At 43.8% G+C, this 15,728-nt stretch overlaps 1 protein-coding gene across 1 annotated transcript in view; it reads right to left on the reverse strand.

The window, feature by feature from the left end:
• Positions 1 to 947: 947 nt before the first annotated feature.
• The window catches only part of ANAPC7 (anaphase promoting complex subunit 7), a 28,216-nt gene continuing 13,435 nt past the window's right edge, over positions 948 to 15,728 (reverse strand). The window contains exons 4-11 of the mRNA XM_027853505.1: positions 12,397 to 12,508; positions 11,763 to 11,916; positions 10,855 to 10,997; positions 8,473 to 8,590; positions 7,590 to 7,786; positions 3,914 to 4,138; positions 3,306 to 3,456; positions 948 to 1,896 (exon numbers count right to left, since the gene is read on the reverse strand). Of these exons, the coding sequence (XP_027709306.1) occupies positions 1,707 to 1,896; positions 3,306 to 3,456; positions 3,914 to 4,138; positions 7,590 to 7,786; positions 8,473 to 8,590; positions 10,855 to 10,997; positions 11,763 to 11,916; positions 12,397 to 12,508 (1,290 nt within the window). The 3' untranslated portion in view covers positions 948 to 1,706. The remainder of the gene's footprint in view (positions 1,897 to 3,305; positions 3,457 to 3,913; positions 4,139 to 7,589; positions 7,787 to 8,472; positions 8,591 to 10,854; positions 10,998 to 11,762; positions 11,917 to 12,396; positions 12,509 to 15,728) is intronic.

Raw genomic sequence — 15,728 nt, forward strand, 5'->3', positions numbered from 1 at the left:
CTTGTCTGTGGGGTCTAACCCATCTCCTGCTATCAGCAGTGAACAGGTCAAGGCATCGAGGGGAGGCTGCACCTTAGCCCAGAGTCACAGGCCCACAAAACAAGTACAAGAAGAGGCCCTAAGTGACCCCCAAAGGCCTCTGAGGGCTCACTTCTTACCCTTCTGAGAGACTTGTGTTTGAGGGGCTGGGAGGAGGGCACTGCTTGGAGTGTAGGGAGGCAGGCTGCTCGGCACTCCAAAACACAGGCAGTTACACGGAAAGACACAAGGTGGTTCTTTCCCATTAATCACCCCCTCCATTTTCACTGCTGAAGGCAAGAGCACAAGGTAGAAGCAGAGCTGCTCCCATGGGTCTGCCCTGAGCCGAGGTTTATCCATCCAAAGGAAGCCCTCCTACCTAGCAGCGCAGTGCTGCCAGCTTTCTCCAGGGTCTGAACATCCATCACCTGGTGCTGGTGCTAGACCACCTGGAAGGAAGGAGCAAGCTTGGGGCTTCAAGGCCCCTGGCAAAGCATGCTCCGTCGGCCTCAGAGACAAGTCCAGCAGACACGTGCAGCTCAACTCTAGGGCTTCTCCCCTAGGTGGGCCAGCATCACCTATCTTTATGTACATTTCACAGGTTTGGAGACAGATGAGAGCACCCCTCCAAGTGACAAGAACAGGTCTTGGTAAACTACGGGTTGGGTTACAGACAGCTTGGTTCTGAGAAGCAGGGGGAGCCTGCTTTGGAGGGATCCCTTTACCACATGAAGCAGATGAAGCTACAGGCAAGTTAATTAAGCACAAAAATTCAAACCATGGCTCCGGGGTCGTTTCTTCAGGTACTTAAGACATGGGCTGGGGGGAAAGATGGGAGATTCTGTGGCCAACATTTCTGGCCCTGAACCAGTTTGTTAGGAAGATACCAGCAGAGGCGTGGCTGGCACACAATGACACCCATACGCAGATGAGGCAGCATAATTTTAAAACCTTTAACAAAAAAATTCATTTTCCAGCTATTCCTGGAGACCAGACAGAATAGGACAAAAGAAATAACAAAAACTGCAGGGTGGCTTTCGTTTCAGCCGGAGGAATTCCATTACTGTACCCAAAAAGTGGCTTTATTCTGCAATTACAGCAAATGAAGAGCCAGAAATCTCAAGAAAAGGGGCTCCTATTCACTGTTCTATGATAAGCTACAGCCAATAACGAAGATCATGGCCTGGGCTCTAGAGGCAGGCTGTTAGGTTATCAAATAGGAAAATGTTTGCAAAATATCAAGTTTCAGTTTAAGGCATCACCCACACTGCAGAAAGAAGCAAAATCAAAAGGGAGATCTTCAACAGCCCACTGGAGTTGTCAGCAAACGGGAAATTTTTTGAAGGGCCAACCTGCACTGCCTTCAGGAACGAGCAGGAGTGCACCTCCCCTCCACCATGCTGCCACATTCCCTATGAAGCATCTTACTCAGTCAGACATTGAGAACCAAAGTGCACAAAGACCACAGTTTGTCCCAGAGCTCAAGCACGCCTGCATGCTTCCCAGACTGCTCGTGGTGAGAGCAGGGAGGGGACGGAGATCTGGAGAGCTCGGCAGGCTCAGTTTTCAAAAACGAAGTTACTACTGAGAACAGAGTGAGAAAACCAAATTCCCCGCTGAGACAAGGTGGCGGTCTTCTTGCCAGATGACGCTGCCCCCAGCTCTGCTCCGAGGGGAGGTCAGCGGCCTCACTGCATGCCAAACCACTGCTCCTGGTCGGCCCACTGCGCCGCCTCGCTGTCACTGCCCTCCAAGTCCCCCTCTTCCCCGCTTCCTTCCATGTCGTCCACGTCCTCCTCCTGGGTAGCGTCGGTGGGACTCTCCTCCTTCTCCATCTTCTGCATCCCCTCTAGAGACTTCTGGTCATTGGGATCCAGACTAAGAGACAAGAAAGCAAAGGGGAAAGTCCGAAGTCACATGCTGCTCCACACACTTGGACCCCTCGCCATCCTGGCAAGTCACATCACTACTGCTCCCCCGCAGAGACCACAGGAGCAAAAGACTTTGTTCCTCCAGGCTGCAAACCCCGAGAGTAGGCGAGGCACGTTACCTTCCCTCTGGGGCCTTCAATTTCCTCATCTAGAAAATTAAGAGGACTTCCTGAGGTTCCTTCCAGCTCAAAATACAGTGAGTCTCTGACCTTTAAGCCTAGCATTCCTTTAGTTCAGAAGACAGTATACTACTGCCATGTCAAAGTTCCAAATTTCTCCACATTTGCAGCCACTGAGCACCCTACTACTCTTCATTCTCCTCCTCACCGACTCAAACTGCTTCCTGATTCCAAGCAAAGCTTAGCCCGAGTGACCGTTCATGGCTTATCAAACAGAAGGCCACTCATATACTGTGTGTGACAATTTAGAGATCACCCCTGCAATCTAACAGCCTCTCCGCTCAATGGCTGACAGTCTGAAATCACAAATCTGGATGTCAGGTCACAGAGGACACCATTCCAGCAAATGGAATAAACACTTCTATCAAGCTATTACAACGTCCCAAATCCTGAGGGCAGGGACAAGACCGGGGCCTATGAAGAGTCAGGCAGACACCTGAGGAAAGCTCCTGAATATAATTCTGACAAGCAGACACACACCAGACAGGCCTAGGTTTTAGCCTGGCCAAGACCCTTGACCAATCTGGGCCCCAGGATCCCCCTTTTGTCAAGCGAGGGGGATCCCAGGATCCTAGTTACAGCTGGTAGGGACTTCAGAAACAAACTACTCCAACCCTCCATTTGAGAGATGAGGAGACTGCGTCCCAGGGAGAATAAGTGATTTCGCTGGCTCACAGAGGCCTTTTCATCACACGTGACTGAGGGGGGATCCTCAGGTCCAGAGAGATGGAGACCAAGTGACTTGCCTAAGGTCACAAGTCATAAACAGCTACAGCCTTCTCATTCCAAAACCAGAGATTTCTGTACCACACCACAATGGACTAGAAAAATCTCCAAAGATCATTCTAGTTCTGACATTCGGTGGCTCGATGATTGGTAAAACTCAGAAGGACTTTATACTAAAGTTCCTATTTATTTAGAAACAGGAACATATTTAGCTGCCAGCACACACAAAATCGGGCCATTTCTGTCCCCAAATGCTGTCATTTTCTATGCAAATAATAGATGCAGAAAATTGCCTGCCACCTCGGGGCAGTTTCTCCAGCCGTGGAACGGTGACAGAGGCACGCCACAGAGCATTCCTCCCCAATCGTGCTGTCATTCTTCACAGGTAAACTCTGCATCTGGTAAACCCGCACACCCCAGGCCTCCCCTGAAGAGGCTCCGAAGGCCTTACCTGAGAGCGATACTGTATTGGTCCATAGCTTCCTGATACTCATTGACAGCCACCAGGAAGTCGCCCAATATTCGATGTAACACACAGTCACTCTGATTGGCCAGCGCATTCCTCAGCAAAGCAATGCCATCTTCATATTTCTGTTCTCTGCCTGAAGAGAGCAAGATGACCTCATTGTCCCACTTAGAGGACTGCCGAAAAGGACGGTTCCATCTCAGCCCTGTTACCTCACACATCCACCCGACCACAGCCTTCGTCCCAACCTGACAATCTATTTCTAGAATTGGCAACAGCACAGTGATGACAGAAGCGAGAGCTCATTCAAATTCCCGTCCCACGGGGGGTTAGAATTCCATTTCTCGTTCTTTCACTGCACTGCTGCTGCACTGGCTCAAATCACGAGTCAAAATGCAATCTGGTTTTTTGACAAAAATGGTTTGGCTCCTTCTTGGTCCACGCGTCCTTCCCTAGTGACAACATCTGGCTAAATACACTACACAAACACAAATTCTGGCCGACAGCAGCCATTCACTGTAGTTAACATGAATGATGATGCTTCGTGGCAGTCAGTGCTGGCTAAACAGCCTTTGGGATTTGTACAAACTTACTAAGTAATTCTGCTTTCTTCACCACCGCTTTAATGTAGTCTGGCCTCTGGGTCAGGGCTTTGTCCAGCAGGGTCTTTGCTTTCTCCTGGGTGACTGGATCTTCAAGACACACAGTGGCTAAAAGGGTGAGGGTTTGTGCATTGGCTCCGAGGGTTTTATAGACATTGTTGGCCATTACCATTGCCTCTCGAATGCTGTTAGAGGCTAAATAACATTCAATGAGACCTAAGGACGGAAACAAAGCGGGAGAGGAGGCAAATGCATTAATATTCCAAACCATGCTGCTCCACCGACCACTTGAGAGTTTGCAATCTAGAAGCCTGTTAAAAGGCAGACAGGGGACAGCTTCTAGAATGAAATGAGCCAGAGAGGGCTCTGAGAATATCAAAGAAGGTTTCTCCCTCTCAAACATCTAAGGAAACAGAAAAAGCCTTCATGCCTGTATTGTACACCTTGAGTGTTGGGCACTATCTCCATAACTGGAGACATAAAGAGCTTGCTATGCAACCATCAGACTCAGCTTGGGAGATTCAAAGTGACCAAGAGAAGAGCCACAAGGAAGAATCCTCTTCTTCCTCTCAGGCAACGAGCACTGGATTGTTAGCTGTATGTGCTTTCAATTATTTCTGACCTGTGTTTAAAGGCAAACCCAAAATGGCCTCTGCAGTCTAAGATCAGGCCAAGTGTAGATGGTCTGGCAGGGCAGAAGACCTAGTCAGGTTATCTAGGAGAAATGAAATGTTTTGCTTTGAATGACATGAAAGAGTTCTGGGCCACAGAAAGTTCTATTAGACTGGAGAAGAACTATTTAATTCCTTAAAAACCAAAACAGATTCAAATCATATGACTAGTTTTATTTTCTCTCTTTTTCTACCTTCTCCCCTTTTTTATGACCAGGTCTCCCTAACTGCCCAGGCTGGAAAGGGAGGCCCATGCCCACTCTGCCTAGCACAGAAGCTCTGACCTCGTCTATTTTCCACCTGGGCTGGTTTGTGCCTCCTGAGGCAGCTGGGAGGCCCTCCACTGCCAGGGGCTCAGTGTCTTGGTGCCCAACTGAGCACCGAAGCCTCCTGGGCATCGGTCTGCCTGCTGCCCAGAGCTCCCAAACTCAACTGATCCAACATCCTTTGGCTGCTCAGCAACACAGACTACAGGTATGGGCACTTAGTCAGCTACCTAACTTTTTTCCAATACCAATGGTAAAATGCTTAATGTGATTATTTTAAGAAGAGCCCACTCCTTCACCCATGCTGACATGGGGACAGCCACAGAGAAGAAGCCCTTGGCACACATCTCTTGGAACCATGAAGCACAGAACACATCTTTGACCTACAGCTTGCCCAGTTACCAGCAGATCCTCCAACGTCCTCCCACCTAAAACCAAGCAGCAGAACAAGCCCCATAACTGATTCCTACCCCACAATGAGGTTACTTAACCAAAAACCAACGACCAGTGAACAGGACAATGTTTTCATTAGCCATGGAGCAATGTTCACTCTTTCTATCCACAAGCTCTCCTGGATGGCAAGTCACATGCTAGAGCCTGGCAGGAACTAGAGAGAAGGAAATGTGAAGGAGGGAGGAAAAGAACTGGAAACTAAGGAGGGTGCCCATCAACTGAAGAGTGGCTGAAGAAATTAGGGGACATGAATGTAATGAAATACTACTGTGCTATAAGAAATGAGGAGATGGTTTCAGAAACACCTGGGAAGACTTGCAGCAACTAATACAGGGCAAAGTGAGCAGAACCAGGACAACAATTCATTCAATAACAACAAAACTATGAAGACGAAGAACTCGGAATGAAGCAATGCAATAACCAACCATGATTCCAGTGGACCCAGGATGAAGTATACTTACCCATTTCCTAATAGAGAAGTAATGAGCTCAAAGTACAAATTAACAAATATTTTTTGGACATGGTCAATGCAGGAATTTGTTCTGCCTGACTCTGCATATTTTCTACTAGAGCTTTGCTCTTCTTTTCAATGGGGAGAGATAAATTTTTGTTCACTGAAAAAATTAAATTATATTTTTAAAAAATGAAAAGAAGTAGGGGCAGCTAGGTGGCACAGTGGATAGAGTACCGGCCCTGACGTCAGAAGGACCTGAGTTCAAATCCGGCCTCAGACCAAACACTTGATACTTACTAGCTGTGTGACCCTAGGCAAGTCACTTAACCCCAACTGCCTAAAAAAAAAAAAAAAAAATCAAAATCAAAAGAAGTGAAGTTGATTAAAATGATGGGATCAAAGAATGAGGTCTGAATTTCTAGACAATGATTTGAAATGCCGGAACAGCAAGTTGGCCAGGGATGGAAATCATCTAATAAGACATATGACTTTGGACAAATCACTTGACCTTAGTTTTTCATCTGTAAAATTAAAAGTTTTGAACAGATGACCTCTTGAGATCCCCTTGAAGCTCTAACCCTATAATGCAATAAAAAACAGCCAATAAGAATGTATTTGCTTGAAGTCTTGCAAATTTAATTAAAAAAAAGGTTTTAAACTGAAAAAGAAGAGGGAGAAGAGCTAACCTATATCCATCAAACTAGATACAGGAGTCACCAAATTAGCAATACATCCAATTAGATACTTCAGATAAAGTAACTACAACGAAGGAAGAACAACAGTAAACGCCCTTAGAAGGTCGCAGGAGACACAAATCCAAGAACAGAGCCAGCAATATAACCTATGGCCTCAGATGTCTAGACATAAGTGCGCAGAACGTGGTGAACAAACAAGGCATGCCAGGCAGAGATCCTACACAAGGAAGCAAAGTGGACTTCAAAGTATCACTGAAACCATGAGCAGAATCAGGTTCTGGAAAGAGTATATGGCTTATTGAAAAGGAGAAAGGAAGAGGCACTGGCTATTAGGAAGCTATCCTCAAGCAATCAGAGAGAGGAAATGTGCTGGCCAGCACAGGGTCTTAACAACTGCAGGGTAAAGCGTTCCCCACCAAGAACATAGTTTAGCAATAACTCAAAAGCCCTGTTTGGGGAGCACTGCATGTGTGCTTGGGGAAAGGGAAAGCCGTGAAAGGAGTGCTTAAAAATAAAAACTTTTTTAAACAGATTTGTAGCTACCGAGCTAGAATTGTTTTTCCTAAATTTTCTCTTCAAATTTGAACTCATCTAACTGTGAGAGTAAGATCAGTCCTCAGCTTCTGAGTCTATTTTTACATTTTTATAAAAATCAACTTGGGAGGAAGTGCATTTACAAGATCTGTTTGAATTTCTGTGAGGTGAGTCACCGAGTGATAGTGAAGCTGGCATGGCTGATCTGAACTCCTGGAGTCAAGTTCACATGAACCTGAACATCTCAAAAGAAAGCAAAACATAAGCCAACCCTTTCCCCTCTTTGGGCTCACAGAGAACCGCCTGGTTCCCACAGCCAGCCTTGCCCTAGAAACAGGCAATGTTCCCTCCATTCTAGGCATTCAGAGGGAAGACTGTATAACATTCCCAGCCCTCAAAAAGACAGTAACACTACAGAGAAAGAGAAAAAGAAAAAAAAAGAAAAGCTGCCCAAAATGGAAGCAAGTTGAATTCCTGGGGATCTGAAACTAAACTCTGCAGCATTAGGAAGCCTAGAAAATGTAGCACTCAGTAGCAGCACTATGGCCCCCTCCCTCCATCCTCAATGGCCTTACGTATGTTCACTGCTCTTACCTTCATAACAGTCCAGGCGACAAGGGGCAAGGCGTATGGCTTCCCGAAAGTGGATTATGGCTTCCTGCACTCTGCCCATATTTCTAAGGGCTGCACCTTTCAGCAGCAAAGCTTGGACACTGTTACTATTGAGCTGAATAGCCTTGGCTCCTAAATACAAGGCCCGAGAGTATCGTTTGCTATAGAAACTATGACAGCTAGAGAAAAAAGATGACAAAGATTAATTATCAGAAGCACTAGAAGAAATTTTGCTAATTATTCAGCCAAAATCAAAGGCAAAGCTCTAAATTCTTCTACAAACAAAAAAAACCAAAGTTGTCTTTTTTCTTTATGTAAATCATTACCACAATCTATTCCTCTGATTTTGACCCAAGATGCTTGTCAAAGACCCATCTACTAAAAGTCTCTCAAAATGAGAGATCTTTTGAGGAAGGGGAAATTTTGTTAACTATCTGGGCTTTTGTTATTAAATGGGACTAATTTAAAGCTGTGTCAGTTACAAAGTTGCTTTTAGAGGCAGCTAGGTGGTGCAGAGAGTAGTGCTAGCCCTGCAGTCAGGATGACTTGAGTTCAAAACCAGCCTCAGACACTTACTAGATCTGCCAGTGACCCTGGGCATGTCATTTGACCGCTGTCTGCCTCAGTTTCCTCATCTGTAAAATAGGGATAATAGCACCTACCTCTGCCAATGTTTTTGTGAGGATCAAATGAGATCATATTTATAAAGTACTCTATAAATGCTAGCTGTCATGAGCTACTATCATTTTACACACTTCATTTAGTAGATCCAGGTAATTCTCTCCCCATTAAGAATTTAGCTTTATCTAAAATGAAAGCCTTTTTGGTGCATAGAGGGAAAGAAACAAAGAGCAAGAAGGCATACCCAGACACCACCCATGGTTCAGCATGCTGATCAGAAATATTAAATAAGCGGCAGCCCAGGTTCTCGACATCTTCGAGCCGTCCTTCCCGTGCTAGTAAGTATCCATAGACATCCATTCCTAAAATACACATTTAGAGTCATTTGGTGGATTCTCACCTTAAATAATGTATCTGAGAGAGAAGACTTTCTTTTGTAAAGTGGCTGAGCTGCGCAGCTGGCGGCTCCTGCATTCATGCCCACCGCCCAAACCCACACTGGAGCTGGGCACGGTCCTCACCGTCCATGTCCTCCTCTGCTTGTTGGCCTTATGCCATTTTTTGCATCACAGAAATGACAGTCACATACGATAAGCCCAAAGATCAGACACAATACCCGCTTTTTATTTTCAGGAATTACTGGCTCCCCTTTCCACAGTGTGAGGCATAAGCTACGTTAACATCCAGCAAAAGCATCAGACTCAAGAAAGTACACCATCATTTTTCCGGTGCCAAAAGCTCTAGGCACAATTCAGGAAGTACACACTTGATGTGTTAAACATGCCAGTCACATTTAGAAGAAAAAAAAAAGTTAACCTATTAAAAGTTCTAGGAAAAGCAATCTGCTACTTTGGTCTAGTTATTCAAGAGTCCGTTTGCTGTCCCTCATTCACAAAATTTTCCATAAATGATGTCCAACGTCTTTCATCTTTTCTTCTCTGGTCACCATTGCCATGAGAACTTACCTCCTGCCTTGACTGCAGCACCATTCTAAAGCTGATGCACCAGATTCCAGTCTTCCCCCTCCCATCCCAATTCTCCCTTTTATGTATCTGATAGACTAGATTTTCCAAACCACTTTAAAAATGGTGTGGAGAAGGCACCGAAATGGGAGTCAAGGTGTGGATGTTGGCATCAGCTCCTAACTCGCTGGGATTCTGGAAAAGTCATTTAACCTGTTTCCTGGCCTGTAAAAGGAGAGGACTGAACTAGATGAGCTAAAGGTTTCTTCACCCCAACAATGGAGCTGTGGAGACAGGAGGCCACAGTCAGAATTCTGGCTCTGTCACTTACTAGCTGGGTGACCACGGTAAGCTGATCTTACCATTACAGTAATCTCTCCGGGCATTCTATAAAAGGAGTAATACTTGTACTCTCTTATCTTACAAGGTGGCTTGAGGAATTAACTTCATAATCTTAAAGCTCCATATCAATGTGTTAGGTGTCATCATTATCCCCTTAAAGTTCTAAAATTATGACTTTCTGTGACACAGGAAGTACTCAGGAACCTGAAATGACTCCCTAGTACTCTTCTGCTGGGCTCTCAGAACCCACCCTGTGTCATTCCTTAACGCCCCTCAGCACAAGCCCTTGGGCCGAGCTCAGAGGGCTCTGCTCATTTCCCACCCCTCCCCTATCAAAGCCCTTAAAGGTCCATCTCCAGCCTACGTTCTTCCAAAACCTGTCCTGACTACTCAGCTCACTGTCCCACCTCTCCTCTGATCTCCTGAGGCTGTCCTGCACAATAGGCATGCCTCTCATTCACAAGTGAAATAGCTCTCCCCCTCCTATTGTCTTAGCATCATGCTTAGTGCCCAGTAGATGCATTCTCCTTACTGGATCCCTGCATCTAACTGAACACGCCCACTCCATCCTCCTCTGCACACTTCCTTCTCTCTAAGCCCAGGAAATGGGTTTATAGTTTCATCAGGATGGCCATCAGGCCCTCCCTCCCCAACCATTGTGGCTCTTGGGTAACCGGAGGCTCTGCCAGAGTTGCTGTAGCTAAAACCTGCACCATCTTCAGTTAATCAAGTGATGAGCCTCAGCATTTAGTGAGGCTGGACCTGGAATGACAGACAGATGGCCACTGTGTCCACACGCCCCTGCTCAGAGCCTTCCCAGTGCAGCAGAACCTGCCAGGTACAGCCTTTGAAAACCACGGCCCATCTCCAAGCCACGAGCTGAAAATGCTGCTGGAGCTACTTATTTGAGCCTAGTTGCTTTCTTCCTCTGCCACTGCTTAGTAACCATTGTGTTAAGGCCTTCATTCCCACCAGCCATGTACAGCATGACAGCTCACTGTGACTCCCTGGGATATCATCTGAATTCTTTCAGTTAACATTACAGACATTCACTACACAAGTGGAAAAGGGAGAATCGGGTACAAAGAAAGAAACTAAAATAACTCATCATCATTGAAAGAGATCATTTTCAATTTAGGCAACATATGCAAAAATCATTTCAATTGAGACAATACTAGAGTATCATCTTACCAAAAACAGAAGTCTTAAGAAGTGATTATGGTCTAGTTTACAGAAGATTTCTACAAAAAAATTTTAGCAGGAATTAACTCTTCATTTTCCTTTGTTTCTTGATTTTTCTCCCAGAATTCAACCGACTTTACCTTTTATCAGGTAGGGGTCCAACATCTGGGCCTGTTCAAATTTGAGAATGGAGTTTTTGTTATCTCCAGCCCGGAAGTACAGATCTGCTAAGCTCCCCAGTAGGTCCACGTTATCTCTCAATAAGGACTTTTTCTCTAGAGAACTTTTAAGATATTAGAGATTACATAAAACAAACACACAGAAGTCAGCAAATATAAGCGGGTTTCCTGACTTAAAACTTAAAATGCAGCTTACAAAAAACAAAACAGGAATCATATTAAACTAACTATACTGAATAACAAAAAAACATATGAGGGGAAAACATTTCAATACTTGGAATGAACTTTCTGGTCATGGTTTTGCTGGTAGTTAAGAGATACCAAACACAATGTAATTGAATAGTTTCCAAAGGTGACACCTACTCACTGGTCAGCCATAAAGTTAGATAAGATTACTAATCTCAAAATCCAGAATTTCTTTTGTTTTTTTTGTTGTTGTTGTTGTTTTGTTTTTCCCCAGAGAAGCAGTAGACGTGAGCGCCCCATGCTCTCCGGAGGCAGTGCAGGCCAGTTATGAGGAGAGGTCCCAGATCCTCTGCAGGATCGAACCTGCCATTCTTATCCGGCTCAAGCACAGCAAGCTAAGATCGGCTCTGCCAGAGTACGACCTTGAACCCAGTCAGCCTAATTTTACATTTCAACAGGTTTCCAATAAAGATGATTACCTCTGGGGCAGTTCAACATGGAGAGGAACAAGTGAACAGAACAAAATGTGGAGCAGCTGACAACACCCCAGGGACACACAACTGGCAGTGGGAACGGGACTGTGCTGAGAGCCCTTAGAGAAGGAAGCATCTTGCTGGCCACGCTGGAACTCCCACCAGGGAAAAGCCCTGGAGAACATTAAATGAACTGTGTGTGCTTCTTACCAGATGGTATTGATAGCTCTGGTGTTGTCCCCAGTGTGTACAAAGGCATACGCTTTGATCCACACTGAAAGCCAGTCCAAGTTAGGAATGCTCTGAATCACATTCATTGTCATGGACGCCACTTCTGCACCTTTTACAGAAAGGGACAATAAACCTAGTCCAAAAGAGACAGACAGGAGGTGAGCGATATTGTCCATTTTGACAAATGCAATAAGTAGATGACTATACTTTTTCCTGTGTTAAATGAGACTACACACTCATATAAGACTGATCCTCATTTATCAGACAGCAGAAATGTAATGGAAAGAGCAGGAGATCTAGAGTCAGGAGGCCTAGGTTCAAATCCCTCCTACACCACTTACGAGCCACAGATCTGGGCAAATTACTGGACTGCTTAGTGACTCAGTCTCCCCAGCTGTACATCTGCACTACCTACGTCATCAGGTTGTAAGGAAGCACTTTGTAAGCCTCAAGGTACTAGGTAAATGTCAGCAGTCAAGTGCTCCTGTCATTCCTGACTCTTATCGCAGACCATTTCATTTTAAACAGCAATGTAAACTTTTCCTGAGACACCTGACTCAACAGCCCTAGACAAGTGAGCAGAATACAAAATGAGGGAGAAGAGCATCTCTACCAAGAATGGCGTCCAGAGCCAGCGGGCACTGTCTCAGCACCTCTTTGTAGCTGGTCACAGAAGAGCGCTCCTGACCTGCCTTCTTGTACAAGTTGGCTAGCATCATGTTTATCTGTAAACAACAAAATCATCAAGAAAGAAAGAAAGAGAAAAACCCAATGAAAACCAGGTGATTCATCACAAAGGAGTTCTAGTCCCCATCATTATCAGCTAGAATCCCAGGGTTTCCAGGGAAAAAAAAATGCCATCTCCCTCCCGTCCCCCTGCAGTGACCCTGGCTGTCCACTAGGCCCTCTCACCTACACAGGAGGCCCAAGGGCTTCCTGGCTGACCAAACCAAGAGCAAACAGTTCAGTCAAGTCTAATACCAAATCTCCTGCATCTGAAAGCTGAAAAATGCTACATTCAAAAAATATTAGTATCAAATCCACACTAACTTGATTGCTTCTTTCTTGTTCTCAAAACAGCTAGAAAATTCCCCAAGCAGTTGCCTGAGTTTTTATATTTAATATCTAATTACAATTAAGGCACAAGAAAGAGGAACTATTGGCATGACTAGATGAGGTAGGTCAAACATCTCCCCAGAGAGGGAATGCTTGACCTCTCTCTGATAATTAGCCTGGTTAATTTAATAGTATTTAAGGGATGACCCACAGCTACAAACTGTACTTGTCAAAAGAATGCTGCAGAGGACAGACTCAACCCGACACCTCCCCTCCCAGGTGATAATCACACACAGATCATCCACACTCTTTAATGCTAGTAAGCAGAGACTCCCACATTTTTGGCACAACACACAAGTATGTGACTTAGTAAAGCTTTATTAAAACAAACCTTTCTAGACATGCAAGAGGGTAAAATGAATTCTGAAGAAAAAGAAAAATGTCGAAAGGAAGAGAATGCAGAGGATTTAACAGTGTTTATATTTTCGACAACTGCACAAAGGAAAATGAGGAGACCTGATTAAAAAAAAACAAAACTAGGAGGACTGCAAAGCCATTATCAAGGACCTAATTAGGCAGTCCCACAGGGGTATGAATATGTGCATCTTGTAGCTTTCATTTACATAATGCTTTATACAAAGCACTTTCACATTCAGTATCCCATCAGGCCTCAAAATAGACCTATGAGAAGGTAGGCAGGGCAAAAGGGAGAGAAGAAGCGAGGCGAGGCCACATCTTCTCCAGTTCTCTGGGTCTAGATTATGGCTTGCTGTGTACTCTAGGACTGTGCCATACAATTTAACACCTACAAGCTTATCCAAAAGAGTAAAAGGACATCTGCTCTTAACAGAGGCCTACAGTATATAAACTCATTTAGTATGACACATTCTCAAGCCATGCACTAATGCAAACCACCTTCTGCCTGACTTTAGATTTTCCACTTTAAACTCTTTGAAAATGTAACACTTGATAAAAAGGGAAATGCTTAAAGGAAGACTCCAGTGCTAGTATCTCCAATAAAGGAGGATAAAAGGCGCCTTCTCAACTACTGGATCTTGCAAAACAAAGCCTGAGAGGCCTGTCCTGGTGGAGTGTAGCACAATTCAGTTCCGTACATTCTTAGCCTATTTCACTGTCACTGCCAATCTGATTTTTAGTATTTTCTAATGGGATAGCCAATCCTTTCTCTTCAAAACAAGCCCTTCCTTGGAAATCTCATTATAATTACAAATCTCACAGTGCCAAACACAAGCAGTTGTAATTTTCTAAGACAAAATGAAAAACCTTTATGTGACAGATGTATTCCTATTAAGAGAACTGAATACTTACTAAGTTATTATAACCTATCACTGGAGTTTTCCTTTAAAAGGTGAGGGAATGTGTGGCGATGTTTACCATACATTAACAGAAGTTCATTTAGATGCATTTTGACTCACTTCCTTGTCCTTTACACAGACTGAGAAGCCCAGTTAACTCCCTAACGGACAAGAAAGAAAAAGTATAAATATTATATTTGATGAATATATCTTTTGTGTTTGCTCCTAGCTATTACAGAATTAAGGACAGGAGGTCCCAACACAATGTAAACTTATTTTACACAGAAAAAAGTAAAGTTTTCTAGTTTTCTGTGTGTTGCAAGTCAATCATCCCATTAAAAATAAATAAAAGTAATAGAATTTGGGAGTTGAAAGAAACCTTACTGATCACCTAGTCCACCTAGAATGGAAGGTAAAAAATAGTAACTATTTCACCCTTTTTTCCAAGAGCTTCTAAGAAACCTGTTAAGTCTTTCAAGGAAGAAATCTCATATTTACTTACTGAAAAAGAAACACTATCATTCAAAACTAGCAGCCTGAATGGCTTTCTGTAAGGAGTAAAAAGTTTTGAATATAACTATAACTCTCTTAGGCAAAAAAGGAAAAAAAAAATCCTACTTTATGTAAAAAAAGAAAAAACAAAATCCTCTTGGGGGTGGAGGTGAAGGACACTGTAGGAAGTCCAAGTTAGTAGAAGGGGACGGTGATTTCTTTTCTCCTGGGCTAACTATGAAAGAATTAATATGCTTTTAAAGGAGGCATCAGCAGTAAATATGGTTACATTTTAGGCCAGATATTATGCTAGTTTCAAAAACAACCGACTCAGAAGTTATCAAAATCTCTCTCAACTACTGGGATTAGTTTAAACAAATAGTGATCATATTTATCAGCCACTTTTTATGCTTAGTAATCAATAACTCACTTCATATAAATAGCAGAGGGAAGGTGACGACTTTGGGGGTCCAGAAGTTATAAACCTAGTCTAGACCCAGACTCAGAGGCTCTAACTAACTGAAATATAACAGAACCCTAAGGTTTAATATCCCCCTCTCTTAAAAAGCCAGATGTACTGTTTCTGACCCTAAGATGCAAATCCTTGTTGGTGGAACAAGATGTACAAAATGAAAAGTGTCTTGGTGGCTTTTTGGCGTGATGTGGGGATACTGAATATGAATAGAAATTTATTCCTGAGTGCAAAAGTTCCCACTGATCTTTTCATTACAATGCTTTCAAAAACACTCTGATTAATGATGCCTAGTACAATAAAATACAAATCTGTATCCCACATCTTAAGTGTGTACAAAAGGACTTAATGTTCTTGAATTCTTAGCAAAGGAGCTAACAAACGAATTCCCATTATCCTGATGCAAGTATGGATTTTCAAACAAACCATAGGCGGATAAGATGAAATTTTTTAGAAATAGAGTGATTGCCAAACTTCTACTGGCAATATACTATTTCCTAGGACAAGAAACCAATCAAAATAACAAACGATCCTTGTGATTCATTCCAGCTGACATCTCCCTCAGCCCAACTTGCTGACTGGGAGAGGAAATTTTTCCCCCTGTATTGC

Source organism: Vombatus ursinus, unplaced genomic scaffold, assembly GCF_900497805.2.
Source record: "Vombatus ursinus unplaced genomic scaffold, bare-nosed wombat genome assembly UNPS02009994.1, whole genome shotgun sequence".
NCBI lineage: Eukaryota > Metazoa > Chordata > Mammalia > Diprotodontia > Vombatidae > Vombatus > Vombatus ursinus.